This window comes from Rhamphochromis sp. 'chilingali', assembly GCF_963969265.1.
Source record: "Rhamphochromis sp. 'chilingali' genome assembly, chromosome: 9".
In the NCBI taxonomy this organism is placed as follows: Eukaryota; Metazoa; Chordata; class Actinopteri; order Cichliformes; family Cichlidae; genus Rhamphochromis; species Rhamphochromis sp. 'chilingali'.
The window spans coordinates 30,233,573-30,254,325 of NC_137936.1; the positions used below are offsets into that span (position 1 = coordinate 30,233,573).

The 20,753-nt window shown below is 40.4% G+C and overlaps 1 protein-coding gene across 3 annotated transcripts in view; it reads left to right on the plus strand.

Annotated features, from left to right (window-relative positions):
- arhgef10la (Rho guanine nucleotide exchange factor (GEF) 10-like a) overlaps positions 1 to 20,753 on the plus strand; it is a 125,031-nt gene that overhangs the window by 22,543 nt on the left and 81,735 nt on the right. The window contains exons 4-14 of one of the 3 annotated variants that reach the window (XM_080890587.1): positions 5,371 to 5,531; positions 7,484 to 7,561; positions 7,655 to 7,785; positions 8,810 to 8,905; positions 9,647 to 9,755; positions 10,841 to 10,941; positions 11,338 to 11,415; positions 13,543 to 13,722; positions 14,845 to 14,961; positions 19,404 to 19,496; positions 20,256 to 20,426. In XM_080890587.1, the coding sequence (XP_080746713.1) occupies positions 5,371 to 5,531; positions 7,484 to 7,561; positions 7,655 to 7,785; positions 8,810 to 8,905; positions 9,647 to 9,755; positions 10,841 to 10,941; positions 11,338 to 11,415; positions 13,543 to 13,722; positions 14,845 to 14,961; positions 19,404 to 19,496; positions 20,256 to 20,426 (1,315 nt within the window). The remainder of the gene's footprint in view (positions 1 to 5,370; positions 5,532 to 7,483; positions 7,562 to 7,654; positions 7,786 to 8,809; positions 8,906 to 9,646; positions 9,756 to 10,840; positions 10,942 to 11,337; positions 11,416 to 13,542; positions 13,723 to 14,844; positions 14,962 to 19,403; positions 19,497 to 20,255; positions 20,427 to 20,753) is intronic. The other 2 variants (XM_080890588.1, XM_080890589.1) reach the window with 2 other exon arrangements.

Below are 20,753 nucleotides of genomic sequence, written 5' to 3' on the forward strand. Positions count from 1 at the left end.
TTGCTTGATGGAAACCATGAGGTCTCCCACCTGTGCTTCTAGGAAGTGTGTTCAGAAACCTCTGCTGATAGTTTGGATTCCTGTCGACTTTCCTGTGCTGAGAGAAGTTGCCTGTGTTTGTACACAGGTGTGAGCGTGTCTGTATGTGTACATTTCTGCTGTGTGCATATGTGAGCTCATAAATGATTATATACGTGTGTGCTTGCGTGCCTGTGTGTGTGCGATAAAGTCACAGCGAGGTCTTGGCAATTTCTCATTCAGGAAGATTTGTGCTGAGTGCACATTTCCAGTTTGGTTTAGTCAATAGTCTGCCTTTTAAAGAAAAGCTATCAATAGCACTTTCCACAATCAAGGTGTTAAGACTGTCAGCACATCCACTAAATCTGTCAGCAGTTTTAGAATAATATTGCCAAAATTACTTTGCGAATGTTATTGTAGAAATATGTGTTTTTTTTTAGCACTGCTATGACAGCACATCAGCTCGTTACAGCTATTAGGCTCAAAGCAGCACTTCTCTCCTGAGTTTTATGTGCATGTCAGTGTTTGATACCAGCATTTACCTCTGACTTCACATTTTAACACTTGACAGATAGTTTTCATTAAACGGATGACACGGAACCCCAGCAGTGAAAAGATTAGCACAAAAGATACCATGACAACGTGTCTGCATGCATCTGTTTTATGCACACAGAGCCTTAACCTTACCGAATAACTTTCGTTTTTCACTTTTTGTTGTTTTTCCCCACAGAAGTTTTTTGCCTTCACCTTTTTTTCCCTTTTGCAACTTTGCGGGGAACTTTACACATTTGCCCTTGGAAAGCAACGTGTCTAATCTACCATGAAGAACGCATTTATTTTTCACAGCCACTTTGTTTGAAGAACTCTCACCTTGTGTTTCCCTCTGTTGGTGTTGCTGTGAACGAAAAAGAAACAAAGATGATTCTGTAAAAACATTCAAAGCAAACTAGTATATAAATATAATGAGAAGCCATGAACTCAAGACTTGCAGTGCAGTCTAATTGGAGTCTGTGATTGCTGTACAGAAAAGCTTGGCATTAACACAGTGTGCAATTTGGAAAAGGTTCAGGATAAGTAGTAGATTTTTCTATGCGTTTGCACCTTTCGTCCACACGTAAACGGCGTTTTTGGTCACTGAAAACGGAGATTTTTAAAAACTCCGGCCAGGGTGGATATTTTTGAAAACTCAGTTTTTGCATTTACGTGTGGACGAGAAAAACGCAGAAAACACAGCGTCAAAGGTGTGCGCATTTTTTGACGTCACACTGTGCGCCACGTTATTGTTTCGGTCAAATGAATTTCTACAATACTGTTAATTCTACTCTCTGCAGTGTTTAAATGCTTACATATACACACAGTTACTGTCCGTCCACACATACGACTCGGTTCTGCTTCTATGCCCCAGCTTTGTTTACTTTTTCCCACCGAGGCTTCTAGACTTCTGATTGGCCAACATTTCTGCATGGTTAGGAATATATCGCCACCTGCTGCTTTGGCATGTTCATAGCCGTGTTTTCCTTCATTTCTGCCTTTAAGTGTGAATCTCCAGGCGGCTCATTATAACCCAGTGGAAGGGATTATGGGATATGACAATACTCTGGAATGAATTATGGCCCAAATTACTGCCCGTGCATTTGGGGGGATCTGCATCGATGGTGCGTGTCCAGCCTGGGATGTGAGCTGGTCAACTGACCGGCCATACCAAAAAAAACCTTTGCGCCCTTTGCCATTAGTGGAGGACCCTTTTGAGCACATTGGTATGGAGAGTAGGCTAGGCCAGATAGCTCCCCGGCCTAAGTTGGGCAATGGGGGGGCAATGGCGGGGCAATGGCGGGATGTGTGGTGTCAGGGGAGGTTTTCCATCGCATGGCCACGCCTTCCCTTAGTAGGATGCCGAGACCAGGGGGAAGGTGTGCTGCACAGAAAGAGGTGGCTGAAAAGCCTTATGAGCAGGAAGCAAATTGTAAATAAAGTCATTCACGTGTCTATAACACTGTGTGCTTTGGGTCCTTTCTACCACACATATTATGAGCAATCACCAGAGAAATTCTGATAATTCCAAAGGGTCACTTTTCCTTTTAGCTCTATCTGAGATGATCAGGAGAGATCGAGGGGCTAAAACGGGCAGAGATTTGGCATATTGCACTGCTCTGGTGCTGTTGGTAAAGAGAATGGAAACAGATGGAAATGCAGTATTTGCATTCAAGCAGCTTCCACTTTAGGCTGTGCTCTGCCCCAGGCGATGTCATTTGCATTGGAAAATCATTCCTCTTTCTCTCCTTAAGCTATATGACTCACTAGGGCTTATAGGCAGAGATAAGTTGTGACGGGGGTGCGCAGAAATATTCCTGGATTGATTGCTACCCTGCTCAAATTACTCATACTTGACATGAATGCACACAGTCAGGGAGGCAATCTGTGTATCACTATTGTTCTGACTCTGCTCTTTTCCCACACAAGTAATTTTAATGACAAGAGGTCAGTTCATTGCAAGAAATGTGATGAGAAATAGCTCTTTTTTGTTTTCATGTGGGAGGAGATCCTTTTTGTCCTTCAGATTGAGATGAATGATGCCACATCATAGACAATGCATCAGAGTAATACTTTGCAGAACTAGACACCACTGTAAAACCAAACGGTATTATCAGTATCTGCTTCCACCTATGGGGCAGGCGCTTATTGTGCAACAGGGAAACATGGCACAAACGACAACTGACGTTTTATTTTTTATATATATATATATATATATATAAACACCCAGCACGCCCCTGCGGGCGGTTTATCCTTCAAGCTCGGGTCCTCTACCAGAGGCCTGGGAGCTTGAGGGTCCTGCGCAGTATCTTAGCTGTTCCCAGGACTGCGCTCTTCTGGACAGAGATCTCCGATGTTATTCCCGGGATCTGCTGGAGCCACTCGCCTAGCTTGGGAGTCACCGCACCTAGTGCTCCGATTACCACGGGGACCACCATTACCTTCACCCTCCACATCCTCTCGAGCTCTTCTCTGAGCCCTTGGTATTTCTCCAGCTTCTCGTGTTCCTTCTTCCTGATATTGCTGTCATTCGGAACCGCTACATCGATCACTACGGCCGTCTTCTTCTGTTTGTCTACCACCACTATGTCCGGTTGGTTAGCCACCACCATTTTGTCCGTCTGTATCTGGAAGTCCCACAGGATCTTAGCTCGGTCATTCTCCACCACCCTTGGGGGCATCTCCCATTTTGACCTCGGGACTTCCAGGTTATACTCGGCACAGATGTTCCTGTACACTATGCCGGCCACTTGGTTATGGCGTTCCATGTATGCCTTGCCTGCTAGCATCTTGCACCCTGCTGTTATGTGCTGGATTGTCTCTGGGGCATCTTTACACAGCCTGCACCTGGGGTCTTGCCTGGTGTGACGCGGACCTTGTTGATCCGGGCGACATCCGAGCCGGCATGCCTTCATATTTATCTGTCTCGCTCATGTCTGCGGTAGGCTCGCTTAGCATAGGGGGTCTAGCCTTAGGACCCTTACTGGATACAGACGCCCCAGGCAGGAATCGAACTTGCGATCCTGGGTTCCAAAGGCGTGTAGTCTAACCACTACGCTATCCAGCTGCATCACTACGCTATCCAGCTGCATTATATATATATATATATATATATATATATATATATATATATATATATATATATATATATATATATATATATATATATATATATATATATCATTTGAAAATATTTACAATACCTTTTGTGTGTATATGTAGAGACATAACCAATGTCAAAGAGGAGTGCATTTAAAATTCCATCAAGCAATGCTTCCATTACAAAAACTCAGTTAATCTTACCTTTCCATAGTCCAAAAATCGCAGATGGTACAAACGCCTTCCTGCTAGCTTTGATCATTGTATGCGCTCTGCATGCTCCCGCAGTGAAAGATAACAGTTTGCAAGATTGTTGAATGCCAACAGTGTATTTCAAGCTTGCGAGGCTACCTCCCCAGCAGTTCCCATGGACAACATTCTTCTGGCACGTCTCATTTGTCTACCAGTTGCCCATCACCTTGAGTAGCTGCTGCTGCTGGTACTGGCATTGCAAGTGTTGCTGAGGTGTTTAGCTGAGAGACAATTTAATTAGTGTAGATGAGATTCTCCTACATGCTGGATCCTGTCATATTATCAGTCATGTGGGGGAGAAAAATGCCTCACTGGCAGCATCAACACAAGCATTGTGATAGCTGTATCAACACGATTCCCCCCTGTGGTGCTAGAGTCTGATTTTAATAGCTGGTTCAGGGCATGTTTTCATTCATAAAGCCAGTAGTAATTATAGTCAGCCTCAGGCATGACAGACGATGATATGACAGTGCTCAGGGACAAGTTAAGTGACTCAAGTAGCACACTTTGGGCTTTGCAAAAGTTCTTGTGAATAATTGAATCAGCAAAGTATAGCCCAGTTACAACTGAGGGTATCACTGTTTTTTTTTTAATGGCATAACATTGCTGTCACAAGATTTAAACAATAATTCTACAATATGTAGCTTTTATTATATTTTCAGCATTGGTAGGAAGATGTTCATGACCAAAGAGCCTCTAAATACCATTAAAACAACCCCAACAACTCAAAAATACACAAAAAAGAAAGCAATGAGACAGGTTATAGAGGCTAAGCAGTCCTCTTAATTTAATCTTGGTTTCTGATCTGATTTCACAACTGCATATCGAAACACATAGTGACACAATGTCCACGTACGGTTTAGTGTTCATTTATATGATAGAAATCTGTGAAATTTTCCTGTTTCTGGTGGCTTGCTAAAAATTATGTTGACTTTTACTTTTGATGTTTGAAAACGCTTGATTAAACGAAACACAAATGAGAAAACAAGCTGAAATTATGTTAGAGACTTTTCTTTGGTCGTTGGACGGTGCCAGAATTCCCCAATGCAGCAAAAAAAAAAAAACTGTCATCACTTCCAACCCAATTTCTTTGAAATCAGTTTTTGTCTTGGAGAAACTTCTCTTAAATATCAAATAAGCACAAAGACAAAAGGGAAAACAAAACATCCTCTTTGTTAGAGGTAAAGCTGCACAGCTAGCCAAATTGGGAAAAGAATTCTGTTCCTGTTTCCGAAAGAAGTTACTTCAGAAACGTCACATGAATTTGACAGTAGCAAGATGTGTTCTGTCACACTTTAGGGAGTGTGCATTTGCACGCTTGAACAGCAAAGAACTATTTTCGACCACCCCCCACTCACCCACCCACCTCCAACCACTCTGCCTCCCCTTCCTCCCATTGAAATTAACTTATTATGAGGCACACAGAACTCTGTGTTAGTTTAACTGTGCTAATGTTTGGGTACCTTCCAGTGCCTCAGCAGCAGAAGCAGATGAGCCCAGTGCTTCAGTTCCTTGTGTAGGAGAGGAGCTCCGGGGGCTTCCTGTGGCACCATCAGCTGTGGTGTCCTCGGTCGATTCAGGAGACCACAGCAAAGAAACCGTCAAGCAAGGCTCGAGGGGCATCCCTGAAGGTACAAAGCTAAATTATATTGACAGTGAACCGTGCACCTTATATTGTAGATCAAGGGTTCAATTTCAGACCAAAAAAGATTAAACCTAAGCTTGCCTTGGGACTCCAACTCATTCCACCTATGTATTACAGTGTTCACATTGCGGATAGATCTGATAGAAAAACCAATACAGCCTCCAGAATTGGGTAAACAGTACTGTGGACCACACCATAATGAAACTGGCAATATGAATTGTAAACAGTATTTTGTTAGTATCACGCATTCCATCTCTTGACCTTGATCAAAGGTGGCAAGAACACCATATTACAAATCTGTGGTCATCTCATGGCTCATTGATTTCTACATTGAAAGGCCAGACACACATAAAGATGCCTTCATGTGTATAAACACATATGTACCCCTTTCAAACATATACTGATACAATACAGACTGACACACACACTCACACACACACACATATTCTGTGCCATGATTTGATTTCTACCCAGACATGACATGAATCCAATTAATTTAGGACGAGGATCAATAGAGTACCATTTCCATGAGGGAAAATTGCTTTCGGATTTCGACTCAGTCAGCAGTGCTGCTGTTTGAAGGTGGCTCAGAAACGAGAGATGTAAAGGAGCCCTGCAGTACTGCATGACGTTTTTTATGTCCCACCCCTCTGATGCATTTTCACACAGGGGCCTCTGCTTTAGTCTGAATGCATACAATGCAGTTAAATTGATCAAATAATGGAAGTATATTAAACCTTTCTTCCTGATATCTAAAATTAAAATACAGAAAATGGTAGATGCAAGCTGACTTAAAGCAAGAAAAATGACTACAGTTGTGCTGATGCTAATGAGAAATTTATTACTATTTCACGCTTGCCACATTTTCAGATAAAGTCTTCAATTGTCGGACTTTGTATTTTGCATGTGGATTAACCTGCGCTGGAACCAAAGTTGTGTAGAGTCATTGTGAATAATTATGTTTTTTCTCTTTCTTAAAGCAACAATATATTTTTGTGATCATAGATATTATATGGATTAGAGTGTGCCTTTAGATGCAGTAAGAACTAAGAATGAGTTTATTCAAACGTCATTTTCTTGCTGTGGAGAAAAGTTAAATATAAAGTAAGAAAACACAGTGAAGAACTTCTGGTATACCACATTTAAAGTAAAAAGCCATGTTCCCAGGAGGCCCAGTCACTTTGCCGATATGCTGGGAGTCAGGCTGATAGCCCAACTCCAGTTGTTTTCTTCTCTGTTGTGAATCCTCTTTGAATGCACAGGCATCGGAAACCAAGCGAGGTATAACGAACATTTGTGGAGCTAATCCTTTTTTGTTGGGGGACAAAAGCGAGAAAGAAAAGAATAGTTTATCTTCTGGCTTGTATTGCAAGGTTATTTTAAATTTTAGACTCAATAATCCATGATAGAATTCACATCTTCAGTCAGATTAATTGAAAACAGTGATTGTTGCTGTTCAGGGTTTAGGGGAAAGTGTTGCAGACAAATCACAGTTTAAGACCAAATCAATAAAGCTCACTGAGCTAAATTAGGCTGAAACACTCTCAAAGCAGTTAATGACAAATCCTGCCAAGCGTGGAGAGAGAATGGGTCAATAGCTCAAACAAGCCTGATACAATCATCTTATGTCATGTAGGCAAAGCCGTTGTGGCAACAGTACACAAGATACACATGATATTTGGCAGATCTCCCTGTGAATGATGATGTTTAAATGCTGTTAATGCCATAAATGTGGAAATATTCTAAAGCTAAGTGACACCCAGAGTCTAAAAGATCGAGCATAAACATTCAGTCGGTGTAAAGCTCTGTTAGATTGTGTTTGCTGTTTTTTTTTGAGAGATATAAAAGAATGATGTAACAAAAGCAGGTGCAAGTCAGAACAACAGTGTTTATTTCAACTCTCCTGTTTTACTCTGCCAACTCTATGCGTGACTGAAGCCGAACCCCCGACGGCAGAGGCTTCGGAGGTGATCTATGATGATGTTCCAAGCGAAGAACCCCTCTCTCCTGATGAAGGTTAGGAGCTGTAGACACCTATTCACTTTTCTTGCTTGCTTTCTCATAGATCTCATTATGCAGCTTCTGATGTGTAATAGCGCTTGTGTTTAGCAGATATGATCTATGAAGACGTTCAGAGAGACACTGGTGCGTTAGAGGCAGGCAACGGATGGAGCTCCAGTGAGTTTGAAAGCTACGATGAGCATTCTGATAACGAGGCCAAACTACCGACAAAGAGCAAGGTAGAGCCTGTGTGAATGCATCCGTTTACTTCTCTACACAAGTTGTCATTTCTCTAGATTGTAAATGGCATCATGACTGACCAGGTTGTTTTGGTTGGTTTCCAGCAGATAGAAAAAAAAAAATCAATGTGACTATTTCATCTGGTGCTTCTGCTGTGCAGTTGTCTTTATTAATGTATAGAACTGTAAGGAAACTATAAATAACATAAAAAATGTATACCAGGCTGTCTAGCTTTATACTTTCATTGTGGGATGAAAGTAAACACAAGGCATTTCTTTTTGAAAAGCCTCAGATCTCTTTGCCTCTTTTCTGCCAAGGATGCTGTTAATCAGTGTTCGGCTTCAGAGTGTCCTTCCACATGATGGCACTGTGTTCACATTCACAATGTGCTGCATTTCTTTTCATGCTTCACCAGCCTTCAACACGCATACACCGTTGCAGGCATAAGAAAAAATTGCAATCACTCTAATAAAAAAAAGTATTTTGCTCAGTTGAATCTTTATCAATGTATAGATGTACACCTACCTTTACATATTTTTTACATATTGAAGGTGTTGATATAACTCCATGGTAATCCAAGAGAAGCTCAAGTTAAATTAATGCTTTGAGAAGCGAGGGAGACCATAGGTAGATCAAAAATATACTTTTTTAATTCCTTCGTCCAATTAATTTTATACCAAGTATACCTAAAATTCTCATCTTACCGAAGAAACCTGGGAGACCTGCAATAGAATTTTCTTATTTAATATGTTCACTAAACTGCCTGAAACCCCTGCCATCCTTCTCTAAATCAAAGGCCATCAGTCTGATACAGCATAACCCCTCTGACCAATGCAGTGCTTCCAGCTTTCACTCTGCGCTTGTGATTAATTCCCAGTGTTTCGTTGCTTGTTTTGCCTTGATCTCTTTGCCTCCATTTCCCTTTTCTATTTCCTTTTTCCTGCTCTTTCATCCCCCTTTTGCCTTTTGTGGCTAAACACAACCCGCACCTATGCCCTGCCCTTCCTTGTCCGAAACCTGTAGCTCACTCCTGAAGTGCGTCGGCTGAGGGAACGGTGTGCCAGGACCAAACGAGAACTGGCCATGAGGCTGTCTGGAAAACACAACTATGACATCAAGGTATATCTCCAGCAGCAAGTGAACACAGCAATATCTCACCGTGTCTTTAGAGAGCTAAAAATCACTCTGCTAGATGTTTGCCAATAGGATTGACCCTGAGCTGAAATATGCTGTCTTGAATGCTCAGCTGATGTAAAGGCTTAACTGGCTTGCTATACCATCCTTCCCAACTTTCCTGTGGACTCTGACTTTAATTTAAGATTCCTGGTCAGTCTATTGGTCTCTCTCTCTGACTCTCTCTTTTCCTGCCTGGTTTAATATTAAGATATATTTGTGGAACTCATTAATTATTAACTAATATTCAGCCTATTTGCTTCCATAAACACTAGTGCAACTTGCCCCCAATTAATGACCTACTTTCCTGAAGTAGCATTGTTTAAAAATACTAGCACTCTGGGTATATTCTGGGTCTGTGGAGTCTTGTTGCAGGGCTATTCTGATACTAAAGGTGGAGTTTGTGGTCAGCTGAATTCTCCCGCCATGAGCTACGCAGCTCTGTTGCTCTCATGTGGAACTCTCTTACCATAATCTTCCCATGATACGCTCATAGACTCACTGATTAGAGCCTGTTCAGCGACCCACGGGGAGTTGCAGATGGTGAGATTCATGATGAGTCTACTGAGCGCCACTTCTCTCCATCTCTCTCCAGAGGTGCACAGTAGGTTACCAAGTTGCCACAGCATGGCACTTTCCTCATGCGCTAACACTCCTTTGTTGTCTCTGTCTGCTCTTTCTAACTAGGTTCAGCAGCTCATGAAGGCAGCAAGAAGCGGAACAAAGGATGGGCTTGAAAGGACCAAAATAGCCGTCATGCGAAAAGTTTCCTTCCTGCAGAGAAAAGATCAATTGGGTAATGCAGGAAAGTCTAAAACTTTGTAAATCTTGGTCAACTGGCTTTTGGGGATAGAAGTTATACTATGTTTAGGAAGTTATGAAGTTTGGGTTTTGTAACTCTTTACAGTTGACACTTTGAATTATAGGCAGTTGCTTGTATATAAAGCTAGCCAAGCCAAAGAAGTGTTTCAGGGAGAGAGAGTAGAAAGTCTTACTTTTTCTTTATACAAATCCCTTCAGGGAGAAATGAAAGCACTGTGAAAAACAGATCTCACTGATTATAACTACAATAAATAAAACAGACACACTTCCTCAGTTTTCCGACAGACAGTGTGGTCGAGCTATTCTTTTTTTTTTTTTCTTTTCTTTTTTTGATGCTGGAGAAAGCAGAAGAATGAAGCACCTCGTGCGTTCTCATATATGTTGCGTTATAAGGACCTTCGCTTAATGGATTAGCATCCATTAATGGAGAACTGAGCAGCCCCATAAACCACAGGCACTAAACCCAGACCTCCAACAAATCTTAAAAGCCATCACAAAGAAGTAAAGAGGCCAGTGTTGCTATTTTTAGGTATTGATTGAAGGAAATCAACACAGCATTGTATTTCTTTTCCACCAGTCTTCTGTCATCGTTCCAAAGTCTTTAATTGGAATTTTGGAAGCTTCTGGTATTTATGTCTTTATGGTTAGTGGTGAAGTAGGGATTTTTGAGACTGTCGAATGTCTTTGTGCCAATGCACAGATGAGAATGTTTTGGGTTGTGTCTTTGCAGTCACACTCCTTTGTGCCTCCTTTACTCCTACAGAAATACAGTATTGTTTGATTTTTTTTTCTTCGTTTTTCTAAAGGCCTCTCTGCCTCGCCCGCTTTAACTCTCTCACTTCTTTCTCCATTGCGCTCCCTTTTCAGAGAGTACAGAAGTCTCTTCATATTTTAGAGGTAATAAACTTAGTGTGTCGCCGTTTTTCTCCAACTGCAGTGAGATGTGAGGGCTGCATTTTTGTTATTCTCGCTCTCCCTGCCTCAATCTCTGTCACATACGCACTCTTTAACCATTTTGTGTTATTCTCTTTTCTCCCCCCCATTTCTCAACATCTACAGAAGAGGAGGATGATGCAGGATATCTGGATGTGGCTGTGTCAGAAGTGAAGCATCCTCCCCCACAGCTGAGCCCGATGCCAGAGGGGCTGACCAGCCACCAGGTACATCAGAGGGCTTTTTGTCACAAGCTTGTGCATGTTCTAAACGTCACATCTTTATGGTTATTGTGTTTCCAGTTGAGGCTGTTAATTGTATTTATTGTTTCCGCAGTATTTACCTCACACTCTATACTTTTCATCCTCTTTCGAAAAGCGTTGCGTTTTGTATCTGGTACAATAGTTGCTTTCATGTCAAACAAATCCAGTGATTCATGCAGTCTGCTGCAAACCTTGTTCAAACAAACCTTCCTGTGTTTCAGTGTTTTCCTCCTGTGACAAACATATTATCATAGTTCAATCCATCAAACTGTGCCATGCTTAACTGAAAGCATACACATACTTCTGCCCAATCATATCTTCTTTGCGCTAGATCTCCTGACTGGTCTGTTGTGTGCGCAGGTTGTCAGGCGCCATATCCTTGGCTCCATCATTCAGAGTGAGCGCAGCTACCTGGAATCTCTCAGGAGAATCTTGCAGGTAAGCTGTTTAGTCCAGTTGTCCTCTTCTGCCACATGCAATATCATCAAAATTTAACTGTTATGAATTACACTGAAAAGAGAAGCGGCGGTATCAATCAAATTATCGAGGTGTCTCAGTGTAAATAATCCTGATAAAATACCCATCCTCATTTTTGTGATGTTGTACCGCTGCCGCGGGAGAGAGGCAGAGTTGTGGTTGCATAGAAGGGGGTGGAGCTTCTCGTCCTTAATCTTCCTTTTTGGAGGGAAAAAGAGTTGTTATCTCCTAATCGGTGAAAAATAAGAGGCGCACCTACTGAAATTGAATAAACAGTGATCAGTGGCTTCACAGCAAAATCCTTCATTGTAAAGATAGAATGGGCTACCTTTGTTCTTGAGTGACATGATTGCTTATTATACATAGGTTGGATTAGCTCATTTGAAATTTCTCTTTTCTTAGTCAGAGAGTCCTGATAAATACAAAAATAGTATCTTCAAACATATGAAAATAAGAATCTATACCTACCACAATTAGATACAGAATTGTAAATCCATTATTAGAACTACATTCTGTATTATAACATAGAAAAACTACTTTGCAGTTATACTGAGTTGCCTAGCAAATTTTTTTATGTTAATTATCAGTTTGGTGGATATGCACAGACAAGACTTGCAAAACAACTAGAAGGGCTCTTGGAAAGCAAATCCTTTTCCAATGCCAATGCCAATGCCCTATCTCCAGTATTACCACTGAGTTATAATGCTCATTTCCAGCTCCATATTTCCTCTCTTAGACCCTCTTTGACATCATACACATCCAAGAGTAGAAGAAAAATGTTGGTATCCAGCCATTTAGAGCTTGGCACGAGTTTTTGGTTCATAACAATTACTTGCATATACACTAGCTCATTATTTTAAACTTTGTCAGCTGTAATAAGAGTTGCACCCAGCATGTAACAAGTGTATATATGACAGGAAATACAGAAAAGCATAATGGACACACTTTAAAAATTTAATGGACTCTTTCCCAAATTTAATGGGTTCTTCCTTCAGATAGATCTGTCAACTCAATACACTCTGTTTCCATCTTCAGTCTGACAGTGCCTCAACTCTAGCAGACATACAGCTGTGGTCAGAAGTTTACATACGCTCGTCATAGGCAATAACGTCATGGCAATTTCGGGCTTTTAATGATTTCTTTGAACTGTTCTTTTTTTCAGAGTGGAATTTTTATATAGCATACATCTTTAATGACTTGGTTGCACAAGTTTGAATTTATTTTGGATTTTCTGTAATCTATACAGGGTCAAAAGTCTGGCTTCAAATATATATGTGTACTCGCTTAAATCCTTCGATTAATAGTGCTGAAGGTTCCATGTCTTTTACTTGACAAGGCCAAGGTCTGTTAGCTTCTCAATTTAAGGAACACAGCAAAGACCTTAGAAGGAGAATTATAGATTTACACAAGTTGGCCATTTCTAAACAGCCACAGATTCCAAGATCATCAGTTCAAACAACTATACCTAGCAGAGATCACTGTGAATACGGGCATCTTTTATATACCATCTATGGTGTACGAGGAAAAAATGATCAACATGGTTACAGCATTTGATTTTATTTTCTGTTAAATAACATTTTTATCTTTAACTTACAGCTTACACATTATATCTATACTTCAGCAATAACAGGTTCAAGGAAGTTAATTATCACCCACAGAGCATCAAGGCATTTCTGTACGCTGTATAGGCCAATATACCCATCAGTGCTGACTGAAGAATTAAGCCTCTTTTCGCCATGTTGTTTTTTTTAATCTATAACTGCTGGGAGCTCTTTTTTGTCATTATTATTCTGGCTTTTGTGATTACAGGTCACATTGAGTTCTGAACATGTTTGTTAGTGGCAAATGCTATTTTACAATCCTTGAATTACTGGGCTTCCAGGCAGAATAACTGAATTTTCTTTCTCTCCCTGATTCACAAGAAATGCGTCAGTTACCCTGCAGTTTATGTCTGTTTATGCTTCTGACAAGAGAAGTGCTTAAGAGAGTGGATTGCTGGTCTCTCTTAAGAACCTAACCTCCCACCCACATACTGTATATTGATATACAGAAAAATGAAAACACAATTTTCTGTCACAATCTCCCCAGGAGTACCACCGACCACTGATGGAAGCTGATCCGCGCATCCTGAGCCCACGGAAAATCCGGCCTATATTTTACCGAATCAGGGAGATCACCCAGTGCCACTCCATGTTTCAGATTGCACTGGCATCACGTGTGGCTGAGTGGGACAGTACTGAGAAAATCGGAGACTTATTTGTTGCATCGGTTAGTGTGCGTGCATGTGCATGTTTATGGTGTGTGCGTGGGGCAAATAGAAATGAAACCGGAGGATAATTTGCTGTCTTATACACGTTTGTGTGTTTACGTGCATTCTTTGTTTGTTTCTAAAATGCAATCAAAGTCTTGCATTGTGTCTAGAGGCACTCATATTGTTTTTACCATTTCTGGCTAACATTATAACACCGGCTTTGCTACCAGAGTTATAATGAGCTACAGGTTTTAGATTGAGCAAACAGGCATAGTTTACTCCAAACATGAAATCAATTACAGTTGTGATGAATATCCTCGATGCATCCACTGCTCTCTGAGATGTGTGCTTACAACTTCTGGCGCTAGAATAGTAGTGTTCAGGAAGAGCTTTCCTATGTGAGTCTCAGCCATGTGCTCACCCATAAGGTTGGCTCATTATTTGCCTATCAGAGGGGCTGATTTGACTCCCTGCACTGCTGGCCATTATAGTGCTATTCCATTGATATCATAATGCCTACCACCAAATGAGGACACATTGGAAACAAGAGTACTGGGACTGCGTACTCCTCACTGAGCAGGTCTTTTTCATGTGGTAATGTACCTGTACCTGCAGGGCTTGTTGTAATATCTGAAAGGCAGTATCCTGAGGGGCAGTGTGAGCAAAGAGGGTTAAATCCTTCATGCAATTTGCCAATTCCCCACTACACCTCATACTGCCACTATCAGCTGCCTGGTGTGGGTTTAATTGAGGATAGAGAATAAATGACACAAAACGGACACACCCCCTTCCCCCACAGACACATGCATGCACACACACTCGCTCGCTCTGCCGGCTCATTCCTCTTTGCCCAACTTCTCAAATGGCTCGTGAAGGGTGTTTTTCAGTAGCTGGAATGGTAAACAAACCATTTTAAAACACTATACTTAAACATCCATTTCCTGGCTTCTCTTTACATTAAAATTAAAGGTTGCAGGTCGTCCTGCAAAATGGATGGTTAGTCATTTGAGATATTAGAGGAAATTACAGGACAGTGGATTCTGCTATAAAAACCAAAACACGGTAGAGCCTCTGCTTGTCTAGCTGTTGCCTCCGATTCAGAAAATGATGCTTTCTGTTTGTGCTTTCTGTTTCTACAGTTTTCCAAGTCCATGGTGCTGGATGTATACAGTGACTATGTGAACAACTTCACTAATGCCATGGCGCTCATTAAAAAGGCGTGCATGTCCAAACCAGCTTTTCTGGACTTCCTAAAGGTGAGCTCCGACCAGAGTATAGTGTGCATATTTGTCTTATTGACAGATTAATATGAATCATTTGTGTTTTAGCTCCTATTTTTTTCCCCCTTTTAGTGTTTAGCAAACGCTGAATCTAGCAAATCCCCAAATCTCATTGAGCCATATAATTAAATCATACATTTTCGCTTTTTCAAACATACAAATAGTTAAGTTCATAAAAATGTGGTTATTTACACAAAATTGGGATTCAGCTCATTGATTGTATTAAATTATGGTCTGATTTAGTGTGTGTGCGATTTAAAGGCTCTGCTGTTTACTTAATGTTTCAGGCATTAATTAGAAATCATGGGCTCACGGATAGGAAATAAAGTACCACAGTGTATGGAGGATGCCATGAAATGATTTAACAATTCCCTCTGCTCCCAGCATTTACGCATGAGTATGACCCAGATCATTGAGCTGTAATGCTGATTTACAGAACCATATCACCCGGCTGACAGGCTTGCATGTTACTCCAGATAAAATGTGTCCTGTTCTTTCTCTTGAAAGGTTCCTCTTTCTCTCCCACTGCATGTTGCACCTCTTACTGCCAATGGGATGACAAACAAAATTACAAATTACATGGACATAAAGAAGAAAAAACACTGAACTCATGAAGGTTTTAATGGGTTCTTTTTCAAATATTGCAGCAGCAGTGACATTATCATGTTATTTCACTGTGACAGCAAAATGACAGCTATAGTTGTAGATGTGCAACTTAGTGAGTTCAGTACACATCAGTTGATACAGTGATTTACATATAGGGTTAAATCAGACAATACATAAAATCTCAGAAACACTATGACTGTAAGTACTCCTCGTTGATTCAACTTTGCACTAATGGTACTGTTAGACATTTTGTACTTACCCGCATTAAAGTGTAGCTTAATCCAGATCGCAAGTTCCGTTAGTAGAGCAAATGTGAAGTGAGCTTGTTCTTGGATGGCAAGACTTGTTATTAACCCTGCTGGAGATGTCACTGGCCTAATGTAGTTCATGGCAGCTGTGGAGGGAAGTGTGCACTTGATAGGTCCAATCCAGTCTTGCCCTATTCCCCTTTTTTCACATTAGAAATTGATGTCAATTTCTAATGTGAAAAAATAAAATACTTTCCCCCAAAATAAAATTAACATGGGGGAAAGTTCAATCATTTACGTCATGTCGGTAAATGCTGAGGCATCTTGCTGTTTGATGTTTAGGTTGCAAACACAGCTTTAGGCAGCAAGGTAAAAGTGGTTATATTTCTGGTGACATTGGCAGGTGCTTGCTTTAAAATAAAATAATTTGATTGATTGATCATACATGTGCCGATCTGCTATGTGCTTTTTGCCTCTTCCTCGCCTGCTTCGTAGCTCTGACACAGCAACAGATACTTTGCAGACAGTGGTTTGAATGACAAAATGGGGCTTTGTTGCATCATCCTACATTGTGGCTGTCACAAAGTACAATTTATTTTCTAGATGTCATCACAGAAACAGATGTTTTCTCCTTGGATACCACTTTGAACTTTTTTTTTTTTGCTTTGGATCTCATTTTAAGAACCTTGATGTGGTAATCAGAAGTTAAAATAGGTGGAGGAATCCCAAGTTTTGGCACAGCAGTGCAGTGGTTAAATGACTAAATTAGAAATAGGCCACAAAGCAATTTGTACTTTGAGCTCCAGTTAATTTGTTTTCTTTGGCACAGTCTTTGATTATTGGCTGTGTTCAGCAGACCTGTGCTGGTGGTGCTTTGAAGTTTACTGCTTTTTGTGTTTTAAACCTCTACCTGGTAAAAAGCCAGTGTAAAGGTGAAATTCAACAGCAAATAACACCAGTGAGCATTACCTACTTAAAATTCATTGAAATTGATAACTGTTAACAAACAACAACAACCATTTGGAAACAAGCGCTGCATAAAATTTGCTCTCGTTTAAAAAAAAAATGCATAGAATGATTAATAAAATCTGATAAATAAATCCTTGACATTTCATAATATGGAATAATGGGATAAATCCATTGACTGAGAATTGGGGATATTGTGATTAAACTTAAAGCATAAACTTGATCTTTTTCCATCTGTGAGAATAGCCTTCTCACACATTAACATTTCTTCTCTTATCTGGAAAATACAGCAACTGTGCCTTTAGCTAGCAGACTGATTCTGAGTCAAACTGCACAGAAACAGTTTATGTGTTTGGTGATATTTGATGAGCATTTTTAAAGGCTGTATGGGGAACTGTTGCAACTTTAATGCCATCTGCATGCGAGCGCACGTGACAGACATGGGAAGAAAAACGAGGATGTGTTGAGATTGCCGGCAGCACCATGGGGTAACATTACTTTCTGATTTGTTGATTGAGTATCTGTTTTGCATCAGCTGGAAGCATCACCAAGCTGCAGCTCATAAAAAATTAACCCGATTAATATTATGTATTAAACTGCCTATCAGATTTAATTACTCATTAATTGCAGGTGCTTTAACACCTAGTTCCCGATCATTTTGGCCCACTTTTATCTCTGGTGGGAGCTGATGTTGATGTTACATGGTTAAAACAGTTAACCCCCCCCACCCCCGTCTTTCTAACTCTCTTAATGGAGATACCTTTTAGTTCCTCATATATTAAGAAGCAACTCCAGGGTTTTTCTGGACACTTCTTATTAGTGTGGAACGAGGAGTCCTACTCTGCCTCACTTGGTGTTTCCCACGACCTCTCTATTAAGTGAGAGTATTCAGATCATGTCCTGAATGAGGAGTCAGGTGAACGTCTACGGCATTCAGATTATCTGAGACAGTATTATGGTTTTATAGGCCATCTGTGTTAGACAGATTTGACTGTACATGACTGCCCTCCAAAAGGGAAATAGAGACGTTCTTTTTAAAACTGCTCTCACCTTCAACTGCCTGACACCACTCAAACATTTTAGTGCACCAAGCAGGAAAGAGCCCATCTCCAATGACGTCTTGCCTTGGCCAGATGTGGTGAAAAAGATTTTAATCTGATCATTTGAAATTCTTCCACTCAGGGGTCACCTTTGGTTTGTTAAGTTACCTTAAAAAAGTTGTGTTTGTCAGTGTGTGAACATTAGATCAGGTAGATACGATCTTAGAGATCACTGCCTTGTACTTGCAATTGTGTTTGAATAGGAGGGTGGTTGCAGACTACTGCCAACTTGTCTTTGTCAAATGATTGTGTGTAACTTGTCTTCTGTGTTAGTATTTTCTTTATACAAGATGTCTCGTCTTAAAGCCCATTTACAAGGAACACTATTGAGCCACAACTGATGGACAAGAAACAAGTTCAAATCTTTTGCCATCATTAAGAAACACTGGTCTTTGATAACACTGCATGATCAAAAACTAATGGAATTATGACATGTAATGAATAAAAAACCAGTAGCACAGAGGTGTTGTTTTCTATGAAAGACTGTGTTTTCTTAATTCTTGCTGATGCATTTTCATGATAGCCAGTATGGGATCATAAAGGAGATATGTGAGAAAATATGATGAGCTAATAGTGGAGGTAGTCGTCAGCTTTTTTCATGAATTTCTTCTTTCATTTGAGGATGGAAGCTCATTTCCAGCGAGTGGCACGGGAGTAGCATTCGTATATTATTTGTATAATATTCAAATTACATTAAATTATGGACTTTTGAAAGTGAACATGGACAAAATAGTCTCGTTTCACTTGTTAACTGGTTTAAATCACTGTTGAAGAAAATCAGTCAGTTTTCTTGTCCCATGATTCTACTAACAGGGACCACTAGCACATAATTACATCTAATCTAGGGTGCATTACACACAACATAAAATGTCATACACCAATGACTCCCACCAGCATTAATGCTCCACCAGAACCATACTCGATGGGCTCAAAGGGATGTTTGGCCAAATCCAATTCCCCCTCAGCACAGACATGCCTGTTGTCCGTAACTGACAACCTATCCTATTTCAAATAGCAGTACAAACTAAAGTCAATAATGATCAGCAAAACAGTTTATGTTTTAGTTCCTAAACATAAAAAATGAGATGCAAAACGCCTTCTGGTCTTTTTCAATATTTCTTTTTTACAGTTTGGTTTATCCAAACTGTTCCACCATACAGTCTATTAAATAGGTCCAGTGATTTGTCTTTTTACACTGGCGGTGTCATCATGTCATAGACTTAACACTGCACCAAACGATATCTTTTCCTGACCTGCACCCACAGAAATACATTAGACATAACACACTCAAAGAAACTCCCCTTTTATGCACTCATATGACTTATACACCCTGTTTTTCATATCTTATTCACCCACTCACACACCCACACGTGGTCTAAAGAGAATTCTGACTAGATCCTTTTAAAGCCGGAATAACATAGTTTCCTCTTAATGGCCTTTTTTGAAAGACGTTTTCTCTAACTGCACAACTCTGTTTTCTTTTTGCTTTTGGTTTCAGAAAAAGCAGGCATCAAGTGTTGATCGGATCACTCTATATGGCCTGATGGTTAAGCCCATTCAGCGATTCCCTCAGTTCATACTGCTCCTGCAGGTATAAAGTGTTGTTTTTAGAGCCTAGTAATTTTATTTCTTTTATTTTAATCAATCTCTTTATGTCTTACTTGCTTTCAATATAAGAAACCTTGGTCACATTAAAGGCTGAGTATATAGACTAATAAAGATGAAAAGCTGCAATGCAATGGATTATGGGTTTTAACTCCAAAGTACATTTCCTCGCATACTTTCAAAGCACGAAAAGTAGCTAGCCACATCAGTTTTTCATATTGCTGTCTTTATGTCCTAGCTTCCATTTTCCATTTTGAGCAAAGATTTGGATTTGAGCTTGACTTGCTGGATCTGCAGTAGCTCATTTCATCCCTCAGTAGGCATTGATTATCCATGAATTCCAAAGATAAGTTATGAATGTGAATCAGGCATTTTCTTCCAGCCTAAACTCAGTACTCTAAAGAAGAAGTGTATGCATTAAATCATACATTACAGGGAAGTAGACCTGAAGGTGCAGCTGAGATGCATATCAAGAAAACATTTGACTTTTCACTGGGTCATAGATGCAGATGGAAGGCACAGCACAAGCATGTTAACAGACATCTGGGGGTTTTAAATCTGTTTTGTTGATTGTGTGCTTTATAGAGCTAACACTGGAAGATCAGTGTGATAAACATACAGTGAGCATTTGATCCTTCAGGCCACATTAATTCATTGTATTTTAGGATAAAGGTAAAAACACTGAATGGCTTATAATTCTAACAAGTTATACCTTTACTTAAAACTTTTTTGTGACCTTTTTTAGGACATGCTTAAGAATACGCCAAAAGGACATGTGGATCGCCTGCCCCTGCAGCTTGCTCTCACAGAGCTAGAGGTGCTGGCCGAGAAGCTGAATGAACAGAAACGAGTAGCCGACCAGATTGCAGAGACTCAGCAGCTAGCCCGCAGCGTTAGTGATCGCTTGCTCAGTAAGGTGACTGGATACGCATGCACTCCCGCATAAACATATCTACATTTGCACACACGTACATATGCCCCAATCAAATCAGCTGTGAACCAGTCCACTGAGCCCTCTAACTCCACGTGTTGTTATCACTGTGAGCCAAACACCTAAAATTAAACTAGTATAAAGCAATCACTTATATCACTTTCCCAAACATTAATCTAGGGAGGCATTTTTATTTAGAGAAATTACCTCATAGAAACGATGCCCATTATCATCCCAAAACAGTACCAAATGCAGTGGCAGAGGCGTTGCTTCTCCATTACCACTCTGAAATTACAGTCCTGCTGCTGCGAA